At 38.0% G+C, this 18,830-nt stretch overlaps 1 protein-coding gene across 1 annotated transcript in view; it reads left to right on the top strand.

Annotated features, from left to right (window-relative positions):
* Nucleotides 1–18,830, top strand: part of Dock11 (dedicator of cytokinesis 11) — a 142,900-nt gene that overhangs the window by 3,012 nt on the left and 121,058 nt on the right. Inside the window, exons 4-6 of the mRNA XM_048797110.1 lie at nt 196–265; nt 870–965; nt 17,928–18,062. Of these exons, the coding sequence (XP_048653067.1) occupies nt 196–265; nt 870–965; nt 17,928–18,062 (301 nt within the window). The remainder of the gene's footprint in view (nt 1–195; nt 266–869; nt 966–17,927; nt 18,063–18,830) is intronic.

The raw sequence follows: 18,830 nt of genomic DNA, 5'->3' as shown, positions 1-18,830 counted from the left end.
TATATATATATATATATAATTGAACACAACACCTTTATTTGTTTATTTTTATGTGGTGCTGAAGATCGAACCCAGTGCCTTGCACATGCTAGGCGACTGTTCTACCACTGAGCCACAGCCACAGCCCCCTATTCATCTATTGTTGATTTTGCTCTATTCTATTCAGTGTCTAAGATAATTCTCTTGAATTTTCAGCAAATCTCTGAGACCAGAAAAGATTCCTAATCATGTATTTGAAATTGATGAGGACTGTGAAAAAGATGAGGTAATGATGAGGGTAACTGTACTGATTTCTTTAAAGTCATTGCTGCTGAAAAGGATTCCAAAGGGAATTGAGAAAAGATGCTGGAAGGAGTTGATTTTTGAATTCTCTGTGGCTAGCTTTCAAACTAATTAATGTCTTTAATTTAAAAAATAATGTTATATTTCCAAATGGGCTGAGGAGAAAAAAATTCATGTGAAATGGGCTGTGATTTGTATACAGACATGTTTCCCCCACCTGTGGGATAATCATGGAATTGTTCTTGTGTTGGGCATGTGGTATGGTGATTCATCTGGACTCTCCTGCCTAATATATCTCTCTTGGGACAGATGGCTTGGATGTCTGACATTTTGAGGTACAATTTGACCGTTTGCATAACTCAGAAGGCTTTCATAGAAGAGGGTCTGGTACCATGCAGTAATTATTGATTGCCTCCTGTGTGCACAGTACAGGGTCTTTCATTTTATAGTCACAACTCTTAAATATTTACAGGGGAGGGAAGGGCTTTGCTTTAATTAGGAAATGGGGATAGGGCCTAGCTTTGTGCCCACTCCCCAGTGTTGGCTGACCGGCTGCTGTTTTACTGATGGCTTTTGCTCTATTTCAGGACTCATCTTCCTTATGCTCTCAGAAGGGTGGTGTGATAAAACAAGGCTGGTTGCATAAAGCAAATGTAAATAGCACCATCACAGTTACCATGAAGGTAGGAAGTACTTATTATATTATTCCACTTTACTAAGGATATTGGCATAAGTATTGTGTCTGGAAAGTGTTTATTTTACAGTGAGCCCTAGCCCTGCAAAAAACTTTAGTGAGAGAATTCTCATAGATGTATGGAGTTTTAGAAATCCAAAACTTCAGGATAAACCTCAGAAGTGTAACTTTTTAAAGCTGGACACAGTGGCACATGCCTATAATTGCAGTGACTTGGGAGACTGAGGCAGGAGGACAGCAAATTTGAGGCCAACCTCATCATCTTAGTAAGACCCTCAGAAACTCAGTGAGACCCTATCTCAAAATAATAAAATAGAAAAGACTGGGGATGTAGCACAGTGGTAGAGTGCTCCTGGGTTCAATCCCCAGTACATCTCCCTGCCATGGAAAAAAAGAAGTATAATATCATTATCTTCTGAATCAGAAAGTTTAAGAAGGAGACTATCAGTTGATTGAAGAAAATAGCTTTGCAAAAAAGGCATATCAGAGATTTACATATAGCAATGAATTTAATGAGTGGAAGGATACGGTAATCCATTTGTTTAGCAATATTAAGTAGGCGCTTATTAAATTCCTGTCACTGTGTGAAAATACATGAATATCTAAGATGGGTGTTTCTGGTCTCCAGTGGCCTACAGATTGGGTAAGAAATATACCAAATTAACTCTTATATAGTATAGTACTTTAAGGTGGTCAGAATAGCCTAACTAGAAAGTTTTGTATTTTGGCTAGAATATTGAGTTGTGGAAGAGGTTTGTATGAGACAAAAGTGGAAACATTGAAGAGGGAAAAATTACACAGAGGCTTGAATTCCTTGGATGTGAGGTTGGCTTTTGTTCAGGAGGCTGTGAAGAGCCATTAAAATCCAAAGGGAAAACTAACAAGCTTCTTGAAGGTTCTGAACAGAAAAACAAATTATTGCCTGATACCAAATATAACTGTTCTTTCAGATATTCAATGTAAGATCATGTGGTTTGTTGAGGATGATTCACACTTCCATTAAGTATTAAAGGTCATTCTATCTTTCAAATAGCCTGCAAGCAAAAACCATGGGTGTCTATCAAGGGAAGACTCAAATTTTAACTTAATTTACTATTTTTCCTGCTGCTTTTCTTTTAGTAGTCATGTCCAGTTCTCACTTTCATTTTCAAGCCCTGAAGATAATGAATCCAAATTGTATGATGCTTCCTGTATATCTTCTTCCCCTAAGCAAAGTCCTTAGTGCTCGCCTGTAATTTCAGCAATTCTGGAGGCAGAGGCAGGAGAATGGCAAGTTTGAGACCAGCCTTAGCAACTTAGTGAGATCCTATCTCAAAATAAAAAAGGGCTAGGAATATAGCTCAGTGGTAGAGCACTCCTGGGTTCAATCTCCAGTATAAATGGGGAGAGCGAGAAAGGACCTGTTTATTGAGGACTTACGTGTGGTGTGTCAGGAATCCATACTGAGTGTTTTGACCTCATGGTGGCCCCACCAAATAGATGCTATTATCATTTTTAGTTTACAAGTGGTGAGTGAGGTGTAGGGAAATATAATAATTTAACCAAGATCACCCAGTTCCACATTTTTAGAGGTGGGGTTTGAATCAAGTAATCTGATGCCAGAGCCTCTACCCTTTGTTTTTATTAACACATATGAATTGAACAAATTACTACATATCACTGTGACATTTCCATACATGCTTATATTGTGTATCGATCATCTATCTTCTGAACCCTCTTCTCTTTTCTCCCTCCCCCAGGCCCCTTCCCAGTCCCCGAGCCTCTACCCTTTTTTAAAATTTTTTGATGTCTAATTTTAGTTTGTTCTCCTGGTTTAGTCAGAACAGGCATCAAACTTGACAGTGTCATAATGTCTAAGTTCATACTAAACAATTCTCACTGAATCGATTTTGAAATATTTATTTATAAAGTTAATAGCTATCTTAGAAATTAAGCAGTTCAGTGAATATTTTTTCACACACATTTCCATTTAATTAGTGCTAAAAGTAAGATGTTCATAATTTTCCAGTATCAATCTGAACATAAAACTAACCTAAAATAATAAGATGCAGGTTCTAGTACAAATTTTCTAGTTGGTTATACACCCTGGAGAAGCCATTTTAAATCTCTGCCTTCACCCACATTAAGCAGGGGTAATCTTACCTTTTCTTAACCTGCCTTCTAAATAAGCAGTCGTAAGATTATGTAGTAACATTTTGCTGAAGTAACTAATCACAAACAAGGCAAAATATATAAGATATTTATTATTATCAGCTATTTTCTAATATTTGACTGATACTTTTGTAATTTAACCAAAGTAAAAATTGCATATATTTAATACTATAAAATTCAGTAGTTACACAAAGTGAAGTAAAATGGTAAAGCTAGACATAATAATAAATCCATTCAGCCATGTTCTCATTTAGTTATATTAAGAATTATAAAAATAGGTAAAATTTCATGAAAATATTTCTTGTTATCGTAGTTTGGGAATTCCTGACAACACCAATAGATTGTCTGGCATCAGCCACTGCCTCGGGTACTTGAACAGTCATATTATCCATAGATTTGGTCAAACAGATTTGGCAGCCCAACTATGATCTGTGAGTTCATAAGACAAATCTAGCATGTAGTTCTCGTCATCAATGATTGTGTCTAACCTCTCATATGTGATCTTTAACCATGAGGTGACAAGTGGAGCAAGCCAAAGTTCCCTCTCTGATGGTTTTACATCAACATCTAGATTATTTTCAACCACGACATCTAGCAGAGAATCACCAATTTTTCCATTGGTTGTTAGTGTTACACCATCACTGTTTATAAAGTGAACTTTTACCTTATCTTCTTAGCTGCTCAATGCCGACACTGCTGCCCAGGCCCTGGCCTGGGTTCCGAAGCAGGCTGCCAGCTCTCGGTGAGGAGCAGTGGGTGGCGTGGGCCACCCAGGGCAGTGGAGGTGATACACAGGAGCCAGGCTATCCCCGGAATGGCCATGGCCCATGGTTGCTAGCTGCTGGATGCCAGCCTCTGTTCTTAACTAGTACACTATCATGCTTACTAGTGGAGTGAGCCCCAAGTCTTCATTATCATATATCTTCTACCAGAGTTATCAGGTTCAGAAATGCATGTGTGAAGGTTATTATAATTCTGTAAAGATTGTCAGAAAATAGTTGTATAATTAAAAAAAATTAGTGATACATAATTATTGTATATATTTATGGGATACAATTGACATTTCAGTGCACATATACAATGCATAGGGGTCGTGTAATTGCACATCTATCACCATTTTTTTGTTAGAAACATTCAAAATCTCTACTGGCTATCTTGAAATATACAATTAATTGTTGTGAACTGTAATTACTATGCAATTGAACGTTAGAAATTATTCCTCCTATCTGACTGTATTTCTGAGTTCTATAGTTTTTGACTCCACTCCCCCCAAACAGCCTTAAAACATTCAAATACTTTACCCATACTTAAGGTTTAGCCCGATGCTAAGTAAATATACTGCATTTAGATTCATAAAACAAGACATTTGGAAAGTAATATACTTACAAAATTATTCACCACAGTATTCCTTAAATCATTTCTCTAATAACTTTGAATTATAATTTGCTTTACACGCAGCTTTTTTAGAAGTCCATGTATTTTAAACAAAAGTCCAATTTCCTGTAAATATGTACATGCTTTATATCTGCTTTCATAATTTGGGGAAATAACTGATTGAATGATTTGGAAGGAGACTGATGAACCCCCAAAGATGTCCATGTCCCAATCCCCGGACCCTGTCAATGTTCTCTTACATGTTACGTGTTCCCAAAAGTGAATTAAGGGGCTGGGGATATAGCTCAGTTGGTGCAGTGCTTGCCTTGCATGCATAAGTCCCTGGGTTCAATCCCCAGCACCACCACCAAAAAAAAAAAAAAAAAAAAAAAAAGAATTAAAATTACCAGTTCACTGAAGAAGGAGGCAAGAAAGGAAATAAGGGGAAAGAGATAAAAGAACAGAAACAGGGTGAAAGAGAGATGCTATGTAGTTGGCTTTGAAGATAGAGAAAGGAGTCACAGATCAAGAAGTAAGGTAGCCTCTATAAGCCAGAAAAGGCAAGGAAGTGGAAATGGTTTCTCCTTTACCTTGATTTTAACCCAGTGAGATCCTTGTTGGCCTCGTAATCTACAAAATCTGAGTTGTTTTGCCAGCCACAGTGGCGCACACCTGTAATCCCACCAGGTCAGGCGGCTGACACAGGCGGATCGCAGTTCAAAGCCTGTGTCAGCAAAAATGAGGCACTAATGCAACTCAGTGAGACCCTGTCTCTAAATAAAATACAAAATGGGGCTGGGGATGTGGCTCAGTGGTCGAGTGCCCCTGAGTTTAATCCCTGGTAACCCCACCCCTTAAAAAAATCTGAGTTGTTTTAAGCCACCAAGTTTGTAGTAATTGTTATAATAGCAATACAAATCTAATATAGTCAGTTAGTCCAAGACTGATTGTTCAGCTTCTGCACTATCTGTCCCCAAGCCTGAAAAATGTAGCACTTAGAGGGACCACACAGGAACCATAAATTCATAGAGTGGGCGGTGGCTAAGGCAACCTGGTGACCACTTAGCCCAGTTGAAGTGGACAACTGCTACTTGTCTCTAGCTAATTATTGTTTTTTTTTTTTTCACTGTAGAGCTGGGCTCTTTACATTGCTTCTTTTTATCCCTAGCTGCTTATATTTTGACCACTTCTTTCTTTTTGTTTTTTGGCATGGGGATTGAGTCCAGGGATGCCTTATCACTTAGCCTCATCCACTCCATTTTTTTTTTTTTTTAATTTTGAGACAGGGTCTCACTGAGTTGCCTAGGACCTCACTAAATTCCTAAGGCTGGCTTTGAACTTGTGGTCATCCTGCTTCCTCAGCCTCCCGACTTGGGATTATAGTTGTGCACCACCACACTTGGCCTTAGCCAGTTATTTCTTTTTGTGTGTGTACAAGATATAACTCATAAACACATTGAATTTATCATAAAACACTTGTTTATGATAAAATAATAGGCAAAGGAAAGAAAAGGAGAATCAACCAATTTGGTCACAGAGGCAACACAGCTTTGAACAAAAATAATAGGGTATATTTTGCAATAAGAAGGTCATAATAAGTTTTGGGAATCATCTCTGGTTATGGATCTCATTTATCTCTACCCTTTTCCATATGTATTATAGATCTTCATTTGGATTTCTGGGAGATAAACAGAGATCCTTTCACCCTCTAAGCCAAAGCAGTAGTATTATATTTCAGGTTTGTCACAGGTAGAATGGGCATGAGGGGAAGATCCAGCCCAACCTTCTGAGGGAGTTTTGCCAACGTTGCTTTTTCCTATAGGAATTGAGTTCTGAGTTCAAAATTATCTGAATTAGAATTTGAAGTATTTACTTTCCTAATTTTACCACTTTTTATTTCTGTATAAATAGAAGATAAGGGAGGATATGTGGCAAAGTATTAGAAATGAGTAACAATTTTACAATTGTCAGAATTTAACTTGGAATCCTGACAAGGAATACTAAGGGACTAAAGTTTGTACCCACACATACCCTGGAGCAGGGTGAGGAGTCATATTAGTTCTTCCTGCTTCAAGACTAGATTGGTTTAGGCATAGTAGAGAAGTTAAACATACTAGTGGGTGAGCCACTGACCCAGCTCTTTGACTGTTGGGCAAGCAGAGGCAGAATGGAAGCAAAGGGCACACAAAGTTTGAGACATGCCAAAAGGAAATTTCTACCATGACAATCTTTGAAAGAAGAATATTAACAACTCTCATAAGCAAATGGGAAGATGACTCAGGTGTGCTATTATCTGAGTAATTTTCCTGATGCTGGAAGCAGGTTTATCCTTGGTGTAGCCAGAGTCTCCTACCTGCTGGGACCTTCACCTCAAACTGGTGAGAAGCTTTAGAAACCAGCACAACAGGACCAACGCTGGCAGAGTTGAGAGTGAAGAACGTTTTCTTACTGGAAAATCCAAGCTTTGAGAGTTCCTACAAATTCACAGCAGACTAACAGTAAGTTGCTGCAGTAGGACCTGGATGTTAATCATGACTCATAGGCATGTAACAGCCCAAGGAAGCCATATTTCTTCTTTTGTATTTTATCTGAGTCTCCTTAATGCACTGTGGTTCTATGCCTTTGAGGTTGAAAGGGAATGAAAGCAAGGCAGCTTGGTCCCTCTTAGAGTGAGCTGTATATTTTAGTTTCCTTATTCATTTAAAAATTTCTAGTTGGGCCAGGTGGTACAGACCTATAATCCCTGCGGCCAGAAAGGCTGAGGCAGGAGGATCAGGAGTTCAAAGCCAGCCTCAGGAACTTAGCAAGGCCCTAACCAACTCAGAAAGACCCTGTCTCTAAAAATATAAAAAGGGCTGGGACTGTCTCAGTGATTAAGCACCCCTGGGTTCAATCCCCTACCAAAAATAGATAGGTAAGTAGGGCTCAGGATGTGACTCAGTGTGTTTAATTCCCCCCACCAAATTCTGAATTTCAAAACATGTAAGCTGGGGCATGATGCTATCCAGCTACTCAGGAGGCTAGAGCAGGAGGATTGTTAGCTTGAGGCCATTCTTAGCAATATGAGGAGCCCTTTTCTGTCCCCCACCCCCCAAAATTATATAGGACCAATCTCAAACTGTTTTTATAAACAAATTCAAAGTTCCTGGACATTTTAACTGTCAGAATTAAGGGAATGTAATGGCATGAAAGAGACAAATAGAATCAGGAGAGAAGGTGCAAAAATAAAATGAAAAAATGAGGATCTGAAGTGACTCAGCAAAGTAAAGTTGATTAAAAGGAATCAAAAAACTCCCACTTTAAATCTGTTGAGAAAGCAAACACGTGGCCTATAATGCAATATAAATAATGTAGGCAAAGTATTTGTATATGGGCTGCTTTAGAAAGTTGAACCTCCTTAAGGTACCTGCCACAGAGTGTTACAAAAACTTTCAAGTTGATGGTTATGGGCTCCAGGAGAAAGTGTGTGGGGGGTATCAGGGGACTGACCTGTAAAAAAAAAATAATGGCATTTTTTTCAAATATACCTTTTTCTCAGGTCTGGTCAATTATTCAGCTATACTGAGCACCATTGTCCTTCTTTTCCCAAAAGTTCTTGCTGAGTAACCCCATTTATTGACTGAGAAATGAGCACTGTAAAAGCCAGACTACAAGAGAGCTGCTAACACTAGGCCTCCCTCCACAAGTCAGAATGCTTGGTGCCTGAACACTTTCTTTCACGGAAAAGGATGCTGGCCTAATGCAGCTCTTGGAAAAGCTCCGGGTGCAGTGTCTTATTTTATTCAGCCCTTGCAAATTGCCCTTTTTGTGTGTTATTCATGTTACAACAGGATAAGTCTTATCATAGTGATTAATTTTCCCAATTTGTAGTTTCAAGTTAATGGCAATGCACCCCACTGCCCCACTTCAATTCCTGGATAAACATTGGAGAGAAAGTGTAAGATATATAGAGAACAGATGATCACTTAGGCAGAAACTCCAGTCTTAAGAGAAACCTTTTCATTTATATTCTCTTTCCCAAGTAGCTGCTAGAGTCATCTGTGCTTTATTCAACTTTCCATATCAGTGAAATAATTTAATGAGGACTAAATAGCTATGATATTGGAAATGACCTTCCTCTGGTATTTAGAACTATGTTTTTCCCTTAGGGATATAATGATATATGGAATAAGGAAGAATTTGATCTTGAGATTGGTTTTTCATTTTCATTTTTAAAAAATTGTTGCACATTCTTGGCTAACCCCTGGGACACCCACCTTTATGCATCTTCTTGGCTCAACTTGATCACATTCCTCTAGTTCCCTCCTCCCCATTCTCAGCAATTAAATGTTGAAGTGCCTTGTTGGTATGTTATCAGGGTTGCAAGTTCAACTGCTTGATGTATGACTCACTTCTGGTGCCCTTTCTTTTATTTTCATAAAAGAGAGCCATTTGTTATATATCCAGAGTCCAAAAGTTCTTAATTACTCTTTGACTGTTAAAGGAGGGTTGTTCTCCTCTGCAGTGGGAGAGTAACAAATCAAAACAGGATTTTACCTAAGAAAGCACATACAATATTAGCATAATTGTTGAGAAGTCAACATCACTATGTGTATTAGAAAAAAAGGGAGAGAAAATTCTTTTACTTTTGATAGGTCATATCAAACCCTTAGAGATAACAAAACAGTTTATTTATCATTTACTACAGGTAAGGGATTTCTCACTAATTAGTTTTTTTATGTTTTGCTTTCCCTCATTCATTGATCACTGTTCAAAAACCATTTATCAGATGGTTCCCTATGAGCTTTTTCCTATTAAGAATGGAAAATTTGGAATGGAACCACCATTTGACCCAGTTATCCCACTCCTCTGTTTACACCCAAAGGACTTAAAAACAGCATACTACAGAGACACAGCCACATCAATGTTTATAGCAGCACAATTCACAATAGCTAAACTGTGGAACCAACCTAGATGCCTTTCAGTAGATGAATGGATAAAGAAACTGTGGCATATATACACAATAGAACATTACTCAGCATTAAAAGAGAATAAAACCATGGCATTTGCAGGTAAATGGATGGAGTTGGAGAAGATAAAGCTAAGTTAAGCAAGCCAATCCCGTAAAAACCAAAGGCCAATGTTTTCTTTGATATGAGCATGCTGACTCATAATGGTGATGGGGGGTGGAGCATGGGAGGAACTTTAGATAGGGCAAAGGAGAGGGAGGGGAAGAGAGGGGGCAGGGGGTAGGAATAATGGTGGAATGAGTTGGACATAATTACCCTAAGTACATATATGAAGACACGAATGGTGTGAAAATACTTTGTGTACAATCATTGTGCTCTATATGTGTAATATGAAATGAATTACATTCTGCCATCGTATATAACAAATCACAATAAATATATAATTTAAAAAAAGAATCAACAAGTTCATCACCAAATGGATATCAAATGCCTTTTTAGTCCAAGGTGTTGGTATTGTGGAAAATAGAAGTATCATGTATAAATCTTAAGACCTTTTGGGGAAGGTGAGACACACAATAAAACTAATTAATTGTTTAAAGGTGGTACAGAGACCATGTGCTATAGAAGTTCAGACTACTGTGATCTGGGGTCAGGAAAGGCTTTCTAAGGAAGGAGAGGGCTTGAAGGAATGGAATCAGATCAGAGAAGATGATTACTGAGCATGGTGGCACAAGCTTGTAATGCCAGAGGCTCAGGAGGCTGAGGAAGGAGGATCGAGAGTTCAAAGCCAGCCTCAGCAACGTAGTGAAGCCCTAGGCAATTTAGCGAGACCCTATCTCTAAATAAAATAACAAAATAAAGGAAAGGAGAAGGTGGATGTGGAGGCATCATATAGAGGGCAGTTGGGTTATGTGAAGATGGGTAGCCATGGGAGATAAAATTTGTTTGATCCTTTGGTATCTTCCTTTGCTTCAGTTTCTCTTCCTAAAATGGAGGTGATAATAGTAACAACCACAAAATTATTATGAGGATTAAATGATATGAGAAAAACACTTAGCCAGAGACTAAGACAAAGACTCAGTACATGTTAGCAATTGTTATTTTATATTATTAGCAGTATTGCAGCAGGGCCTTGAATGCCCAGATCTGACATGTGAACCTGCATCATGTGAGGAATTGATATCATTGAAAATTTGAGCAGAGTGATAACGTTCTGAAATAAATCTGAGGGGGCTGGGATTATGGCTTAGCGGTAGAGCGCTCGTCTACCACATGTGAGGCCCTAGGTTCGTTCCATCCTTGGTACCACATAAAAATATAAATAAAATAAAGGTATTGTGTCTAACTACTTCTAAAAAATTAATGTTAAAAAAAAATCTGGGGGCTGGGATTGTGGCTCAGTGGTAGAGTGTTCGCCTACCATGCATGAGGCACTGGATTTGAGCCTCAGTACCACATAAATGTAAAATAAAGATATTATGTCCACCTAAAACTAAAAAATAAATATCTTTTTAAAAATCTGAAAAAATAATGTCTTCTCAATGAGAAGGATGATTGTTAGACCCTTTTTACTAAGCATTGGGCTAGATTACATGGTTTTAAAAGTCTCTAATGCCCAGATATGGTAAAATTATTAAAGCTATTTCATTTTTTACCCCATTTCCCATAGGGTGGAACTACATAATATATTAAAACTTGGTAAGAATGTAAAATGATATGATGGAGAGAGATGAATGATGTATTAGCTTGCCAACCTAGTGGTAGGGGTTCTTCTGCAGAACAAAGTTCCTGACATTCGGGTATAATTAACTGCAGCTCAGTTGTTGTAAGTCTTGGGATTTTCTTCCCACTGTTTCTTTCATCTTTGCTTGGAACAATGTGAGACCCAGCATGTTTGTTGCTCTCTTGCTTTCTCCTTTTCCTTGCTATCCCTGCCATTCTGTTCTAAGACATTAGTCAAGTAGCTTTCCCTGTCCCATTTCCACATGGCTCCTGGTTCACCTACTCTGCCTCTTCACCTTTGAAGCATCCTTTCTTAGGGTTTCTGGTTCACATAATTTAGCAATTCGTAGTCACTCTCTAGGTAACACAACACAGGTAAACTCTCTTGAGATTTGTTATGTAAGATGATAAAAAGATTTTTCTACTCTGAGGATAGTTGGTACTCTAACTTCATGCCTTTCTTCCATCTTTGATGCAGCTGAAAAAGAGGTCTTTAAAAAAAAATACCTTTATTTATTTATTTTTATGTGGTGCTGAGGATCAAACCCAGTGCCTCACACCATGCTAGGCAAGCTCTCTACCACTGAGCCATAATCCCAGCCCCAACAAGAGGTCTTTTTGTTCCTATTCCAGACAGGGTTCAAGAGGTTGTTATCCAAACAGATCAGGGCCTTTGGGAGATTTGGCAGCACCTAATCCCAGAAAATATTCTCCTTTGGCTTCCTCCCTATTTTATTCTTCTGGTGATCTGAGTGGGCCACTTTTCAAGATTCATGTTCCTCACTGAGTAAGGGTGAGGAATTGTCAGCTATCAGCTGTGTTCACTGTCTATGAAATAATAAAAGCATGAAGGAGAAGAAAGAAGAATATGGGTGCTATGGAGAAATACCATTCTCTTGGATGAAACCCCTGGAGAATCTGCTGTAGGATGAATTACTCATTATTTATTTCATTTTGCAAAATCTCATTGAGTTCAGGCATTGCTGTGGACTCACAGCCGTGGATGAAATATGGACCTTTCTGGTCTAGAAAAAAGTAGTAAATTTAAAAAAGAGATGAATAAGGAGTATTTGGTTAGAGATCACAATATGAAAAAACAGAATGCTGTAGTGAAACCAGGTGCTCATAGAAGGCATCTCAGTAGAGGAGTTTTAAGCAAAGACCTGAAAGAAGTAAGAGTGAACCATGTGGAGATACCAGGGAAGAGGATCCCAGGCCAAGGGAACAGGAAGTAAAAAGGCCCAAAGGAGCTTGCTTGGGATGTTTGAGGCACAGCAGATAAGCCAGTATAGCTGGAGCAGTATGATTAGAAATAAACTCTTAAGAAGTAAGCTGAGACCAGATCATGTACAGTGCACAAAGGCAGGTTATGGTGAAGATTTTATTTAAAATTTTTAACTAGTACATAAAAATATACATAGTGGGCTGGAGTTGTGGAGTAGTGGTAGAGTGCTCACCTAGCATGCATGAGGTACTGGGTTCAATCCTCAGCATCACATAAAAATAAAATAAAGGGTTATTGTTTCCACATACAACTAAAAATGTTTAAAAAATGTACATAGTAATGGGGTAATGTGATGTTTCTATATGTGTCTACGATGTGTGATGTTTAAATCAGTTAAACACATCTACCTCTTCAAACATTTACCATTACTTTTGGGTAAAAACTTTCAAAATTCTTTCTTTTAGCTTTTGGAAATTTACAGTACATTGCTGTTACTTTTAGTCACCTTATTTTGAAATAGCATGCCTAAACTTATTACTTATATTTAACCATTGATCCACCTCTCCCCTTCCTTTCTTCTCTACTCTCCACATTTTAGATCTCATTCTGACCATGCCATTGGGGGGTTGAAGCAAGATTCTCTGTTTGTGGCTGTCATATGATTCTGATTCCAGTTCTATCAGTGACTTGGCTGTGTGAACTTAAATGTGCTCTTGGTCTTCAGTTTGCTGTTAGGTAAAATATGGTTAATGATACTTATCCACAAGTAAGGTTAAAAGAATAGTTATTGGTTACAAAGTACTTGAGACCTAAGGATGAAAGGTATGCTACAGAATAATTACCACTAGTCTCCATAGCAATCATTTTTAATACCTGTCTTCTTTCTAAAATGTAAAAATAATGTAGAACTGTATTCTAAATAGCTGTATCTTAGAAATTCAAAAAAATACACATCAGGAAATTATGTGTCCAATTTCCCTTTAAGTTCCATATGAGAGATTTAGGATACCCCTCTCTTTGAAAAGGGCACCTTTTCAAGCTTCCCAAAAGTTGAAAGCCAACATTTATCATAGAATTTGGGAATAAGAAGACATTTTAAGAGTCCTTCCAATCTGTTGTTGGGGCAGAGTCTGATTTCTACATGGAGAATTCTTTTTTAATTAAATTAAATTAAATTTATTGATCCTTTTTAGTTATTCATGACCATAGAATCCACTTTGACATAGTTCTACAAGCATGGAATACATCTCATTCTAATTCTGACCCTAGTACTTCTTTATATTTATTTTTTCATTGTAATTGAACACAATACCTTTATTGTATTTGTTCATCTTTATATGGTGCTGAGGATTGAACCCAGGGCCTCACACATGCTGAGCCACAACTCCAGCCCCCCCCCAGTACTTTTTCTTCCCCTTCTCTTTCCCCACCCACTGCTCCCTTCCCTCTATTGATCTTTCTGCCATCTACATAGAGATGTCTTAAAAAATAATTCCTAAGCCAGGTATAGTGACACATTCCTATAGTTTCAGGTACTTGGGAGGCTGAGGCAGGACGATTACTTGAATCCAGAAGTTCAAGGCTAGCCTGGATAACAAAGCTGAGACCCTGTCTCAAAAAAATCAAAACAGAGTATAGCTTAATGATAGAGCTGCCCTGAGTTCAATCCCTAGTACTTAAAACATAACAAATAAGCAACTATTCCTTACTGTGAAAACCATGTGCTTCTGGTGCATGAGCAATCATTTAGGGTGGGTGTCTCCCAGTCTAGGAAGGCTGCTATGTTATTTGTTCAAGTTCAGTGAAATAATTTTTGATCATGAAAAAAAATGATCTCATCATTTTACAAATGAGGATACTTGAGAGAAGCGAGCTTGGAGGACAGTTTCACTGCTGATTAATAGGGCACCCTGGCTGAGAATCAAGATCATAAGAATTTCAGGCCTCTTCTCTTTCCAAGTGGCCTTTCAGGCATTATGCTGTATCCTTAGATTCATGAGCTACCTACCTCAGTGTCATATTCAAACCTAATTGTGGGGCTGGGGAGGTGGTTCAGTGGTAGAGTGCTTACCTAGCATGTGTGAGACCACACATTCAGTCCCTAGTACTGCAAAAAAAAAAAAAAAGGTCAATAAACAAATGTAATTGGAATGATACAGGAAGTGATTTACTGTAATTTTACATCTCTTTGCATCTCTATCATAATGATGTGCTTTGCTAATATTGGAAGAGGCAACTGCTGAGAAACTTCTTTGCTTGGTGAGGCAGCTGTACATGACAAAAAAATTCACAAACTGTAATTTGACTCTGGGCCACAAATGTTTTGCTCTGTATTTTAACTTCTTTTGCCCCCTCTTTGTTATTGGCTATGGATTCTACAAGTGGTTCTTCCAGTTGTATCACTGAAGGTTATGGACTTTGAGTTTCAGATTTGATCATAATTCAAATTCTAATTGGGTTATATTTTTTAATATTAATTTTTGCCTGAAAAATATATCTAAGTTTTTGTCAAACATAATTATTGTGGTAACTTTTACAAAGCAATGTTTTGCACAGAATAAATGCTCAATGAATTTATTCAGGTGAAATGAGCTTGGCATGAAAGAAAATGAGCTCAATATGTAATTTTGGGTCTTCTGCTTCTACCATTGTCATGAAAATAAGAAAACGTATATAATCACCATTATGACTAACATTTGCCTTATGTATGAATGTAGATTTCTTATAATAAACTAAAACAAAGATTAATTAAATATGAGAACATATGTATGTATTCTCACATCTATATGAGACACATATTGAGCACTCCTGATCCTAAACCCAATGGGTTTTTGATTTTTGGATTAGGGGTATTCAAGTGTTAAACTCATTTATAAAAGTACTCCAGGATATGAAACACTTTGGTCCAAAATATTTTATATAAAGCATACTCAAGTTGTCTATAAATACATGAAAGATAGAAACATACACCAAACATATGTTTGATCCTTTGGATCTTTTTTTAATATTTGTTTTTTTAGTTATAAGTGGACACAATATCTTTATTTTACATTTATGTGGTGCTGAGGATTGAACCCAGTGCCTCATGCATGGTAGGCGAGCACTCCAACTCTGAGCCACAACCCCATTCCCCATAAAGAGGCATTTCTTTTTTTCTTTTCTTTTCTTGGTGGTGTGCTGGGGATTGAACCCAGGGCCTTGTGCATGTGAAGCAAGCACTGTACCAACTGAGCTATATCCCCAGCCCTTTGGATCTTTTGGGGGGGATGGGGAAGGTCCGGGGGATTGAATTTAGGGGCACTCAGCCACTGAGCCACATCCCTAGCCCTATTTTGTATTTTATTTAGAGACAGGGTCTCACTGAGTTGCTTAATGCCTCACTTTTACTGAGGCTGGCTTTGAACTTGGGATCCTTCTGCCTCAGCCTCCTGAGCTGCTGGGATTACAGGTGTGTGCCACTCTGCCCAGATCCTTTTTTTTTGTGGTGCTGGGGATTGAATCCAGGGCCATATTCATGTGACGCAAGCACTCTACCAGCTGAACTATATCCCCAGCCCCTCGTTTGTATCTTAATACAGTAATATTTACTTAATTAGAAATGCAAGTTCATATTTTTTTGCTCAATCTCCTTTCTATTGATAACCATTTAGGCCACATGGCTAATCCCACAAATAGAAGCTATAGCATTTACCTGTCTGTAACCTGTTGGTGTTCCTTATACACTGATGTGTTTTTGCCATTTATTTAAAAAAAATCAATGATATTTAAACTAGTCAAAGTAGTAGGCACAAACATTTTCTTTTTAAACTGGTTTATCTAAAAGGAAATGTCCCTTAATATATATTTTGCTTGCTCATATTATAGAGAAACAAGTTGTTGATGCTTCAAATACTTTGCCAGAAGTTAAGTAGTTTGCAGAAATGACCTTGCCAAATAATAGTCTTTTCATTATTAAAGTCTTTAAAATAGTCAGGGATCATACTGGAAAATCAAATGGCTGATTGAAAAATGGCAAGCTTAAATCTTCCAGCCAAGTTTTGTGAGTAAGACAAGATGTACAGGAAAGCATATCCCCCATATTCACCAGGAGTCAATTTTTCAGTCTTTGTTTCTACTCCCATCCTGAAGTGATTTTAGGTCCATTATCCTGGGGAATTGAAACTGGAATCAGTTCTACCTTTCACTATGATAAATGCTTACCACAGTCTGTAGTTTGTTACTTCTAGATTCACCAGAAAGCTCCTAATTCCTTTTCTCACCCCATTAATCAGCTTCCAGGACTCTGTTTTTAGGGGAGAGTAGACAGATAGAAGGAAGGAATCAGTCTTCCTCCCTTTCCTCATTCCTATGGGCTTTTCTGTGAGTTGTAGTAGCAGATTACTCTTTAACTGTTCAGAATTCCTAATTCCAAACAAATTGCAAGGTCCCATTGGGCCTGCTGATTCAAATCTCAGCATTCAGGGCATTCAACAGCAAGTGGTAGGCAATGGATATCTCTGTGCACTAGAAGCTAGACTTTGAGCAGTGGGGGCCTTGGAACAACATAGATGAGTGCAGTAAGATATACAAATAAAATGTAAATATGAAGTGTGTATGTGTATAAACTTAGATTTGTGGTGAATAAAACAAATTAAAAGGATCCAATCATGGTTTCCAATTAAATGGGGGAAAATATACCATAGTGAAAGGGTCAGTGATTCAGATGCTTTATAAATTTTTTTTTCCTGGTTGGGGTGGTACTGAGGATTGAACTCAGGGGCACTCCACCACTGAGCAACGTCCCCAGCACTATTTTGTATTTTACTTAGAGATAGGGTCTCATTGGAGTTGTTTAATCCCTCACTTTTGTTGAGGCTCACTTTGAAATTGCAATCCTCCTGCCTTCGCCTCCCAGTCCATTGGGATTACAGGTATGTGCCATCAAGCCCAGCTAAGTATTAAATATTGATAATTCTTCTCTAGATGTTTGGTTATCTGAGAGCAAATTACTTGAATCGACACTCTCCATCTTAAAGAAAGAAAAGAATGAAGTTTTAGTATGGTGGCACATGCCTGTTATCCCAGAGACTTGGAAGGCTGAGGGAGGAGGATCACAAATTTGAGGCCAACCTTGGAAACCCGGAGAGACCCTGCCTCAAAATTAAAAATAATAATAATAACAAAAGGGCTGGGGATATAGCTCAATGGTAAAGTACCTCTGGGTTCAATACCCAGTTTAAAAAAAAAATGTAATTCTTAACAAGCTCTCATGGTTGTTTGATTGTCCAAATACAATGCCTAGGAAGCCCTTTAAGGGTTTTAGTTCAAAGAACCTGGCCAAATGCAATGTGTATGAGGACGAGGGTATCATTGCTGGTTTTCTTTTTAAATATTTTTTTAGTTGTAAATGGACACAATACTTTTATTTTGTTTATTTATTTATTTTTATGTGGTGCTAGAGATCAAACTCAGTGCTTCACAGTGTGAGGTAAGCACTCTATCACTGAGCCACAACCTTAGCCCCTCATTCCTGTTTTTTTTTCCCATATAGGTATTCAAGAGAAGGTATTTTTACTTGACTCAACTTCCTGATGGTTCATATATTCTCAATTCCTATAAAGATGAGAAAAATTCAAAAGAATCTAAAGGTTGTATCTACCTGGATGCCTGCATTGATGTTGTTCAGGTAAGGCTAACAAGGTAATTTTCTTTTTTAAAGTGTGTTATCTATTAAAAACCTCTGCATTTTCCCCTCTTGGTTAATAGTACCTCCATGCTAGAAACCTGAGAATCCTCTTCAGTGCCCTAGTCTTGCTCATTTCAAAGTTGATGAAGTTCTTTTGTATCTGTCTCAAAAGTGCCTCTTGAATTTCTTTTTTCAGTTTGCACTGCCCTTTGTATGGTTCTCCCTTGTATCCTCTGGAATAGAGTCCTGCTTTCTTGCCTCCTGTTTTGTTGTCCTGCTCTGGCCCCATCTTCTGAGACATAGATATGGTCCTTGACATGTCTTCTCAAAAACTTTTGGCTCTTGATTTACTGCCTTACAAAGGGAGATCTGAAGCTCTTCACATGACATTCAAGGTCCACAGTGACTTGTCCCTACCCTCTTTCCTAGCCTCATCTTCCCTGCACCCTCTTAGAGAGTCTGGGTTCTGGTCACACCAGGCTGTGCACTCCATGGAGTGGCATGTATATGTGGTTTTCCTTACATTTTTTTTCTTCTTGCTATATACAGTCCCCTTCTGTTCTAGTTTCAACTTTTTTATCTTTTGAAGCTTAGCTTAAATGCCACTTCTACTGTGAAATGTTTTATATTTCCTTCCTCACTCTTATGCCCACCAAACAAAACTAAGCTCCACCTCCCTCATGCTACCACTTTGGTTTTTCCTCTGTTGTTTAAATGAATCCCACTCTTAATTTGAGATTCATTCTGAACGTTCCTTTTTGTATTACA

The sequence above is a fragment of the Marmota marmota genome, unplaced genomic scaffold (genome assembly GCF_001458135.2).
Source record: "Marmota marmota marmota unplaced genomic scaffold, marMar, whole genome shotgun sequence".
NCBI lineage: Eukaryota > Metazoa > Chordata > Mammalia > Rodentia > Sciuridae > Marmota > Marmota marmota.
This window is presented reverse-complemented; position numbering and strand designations above follow the sequence as displayed.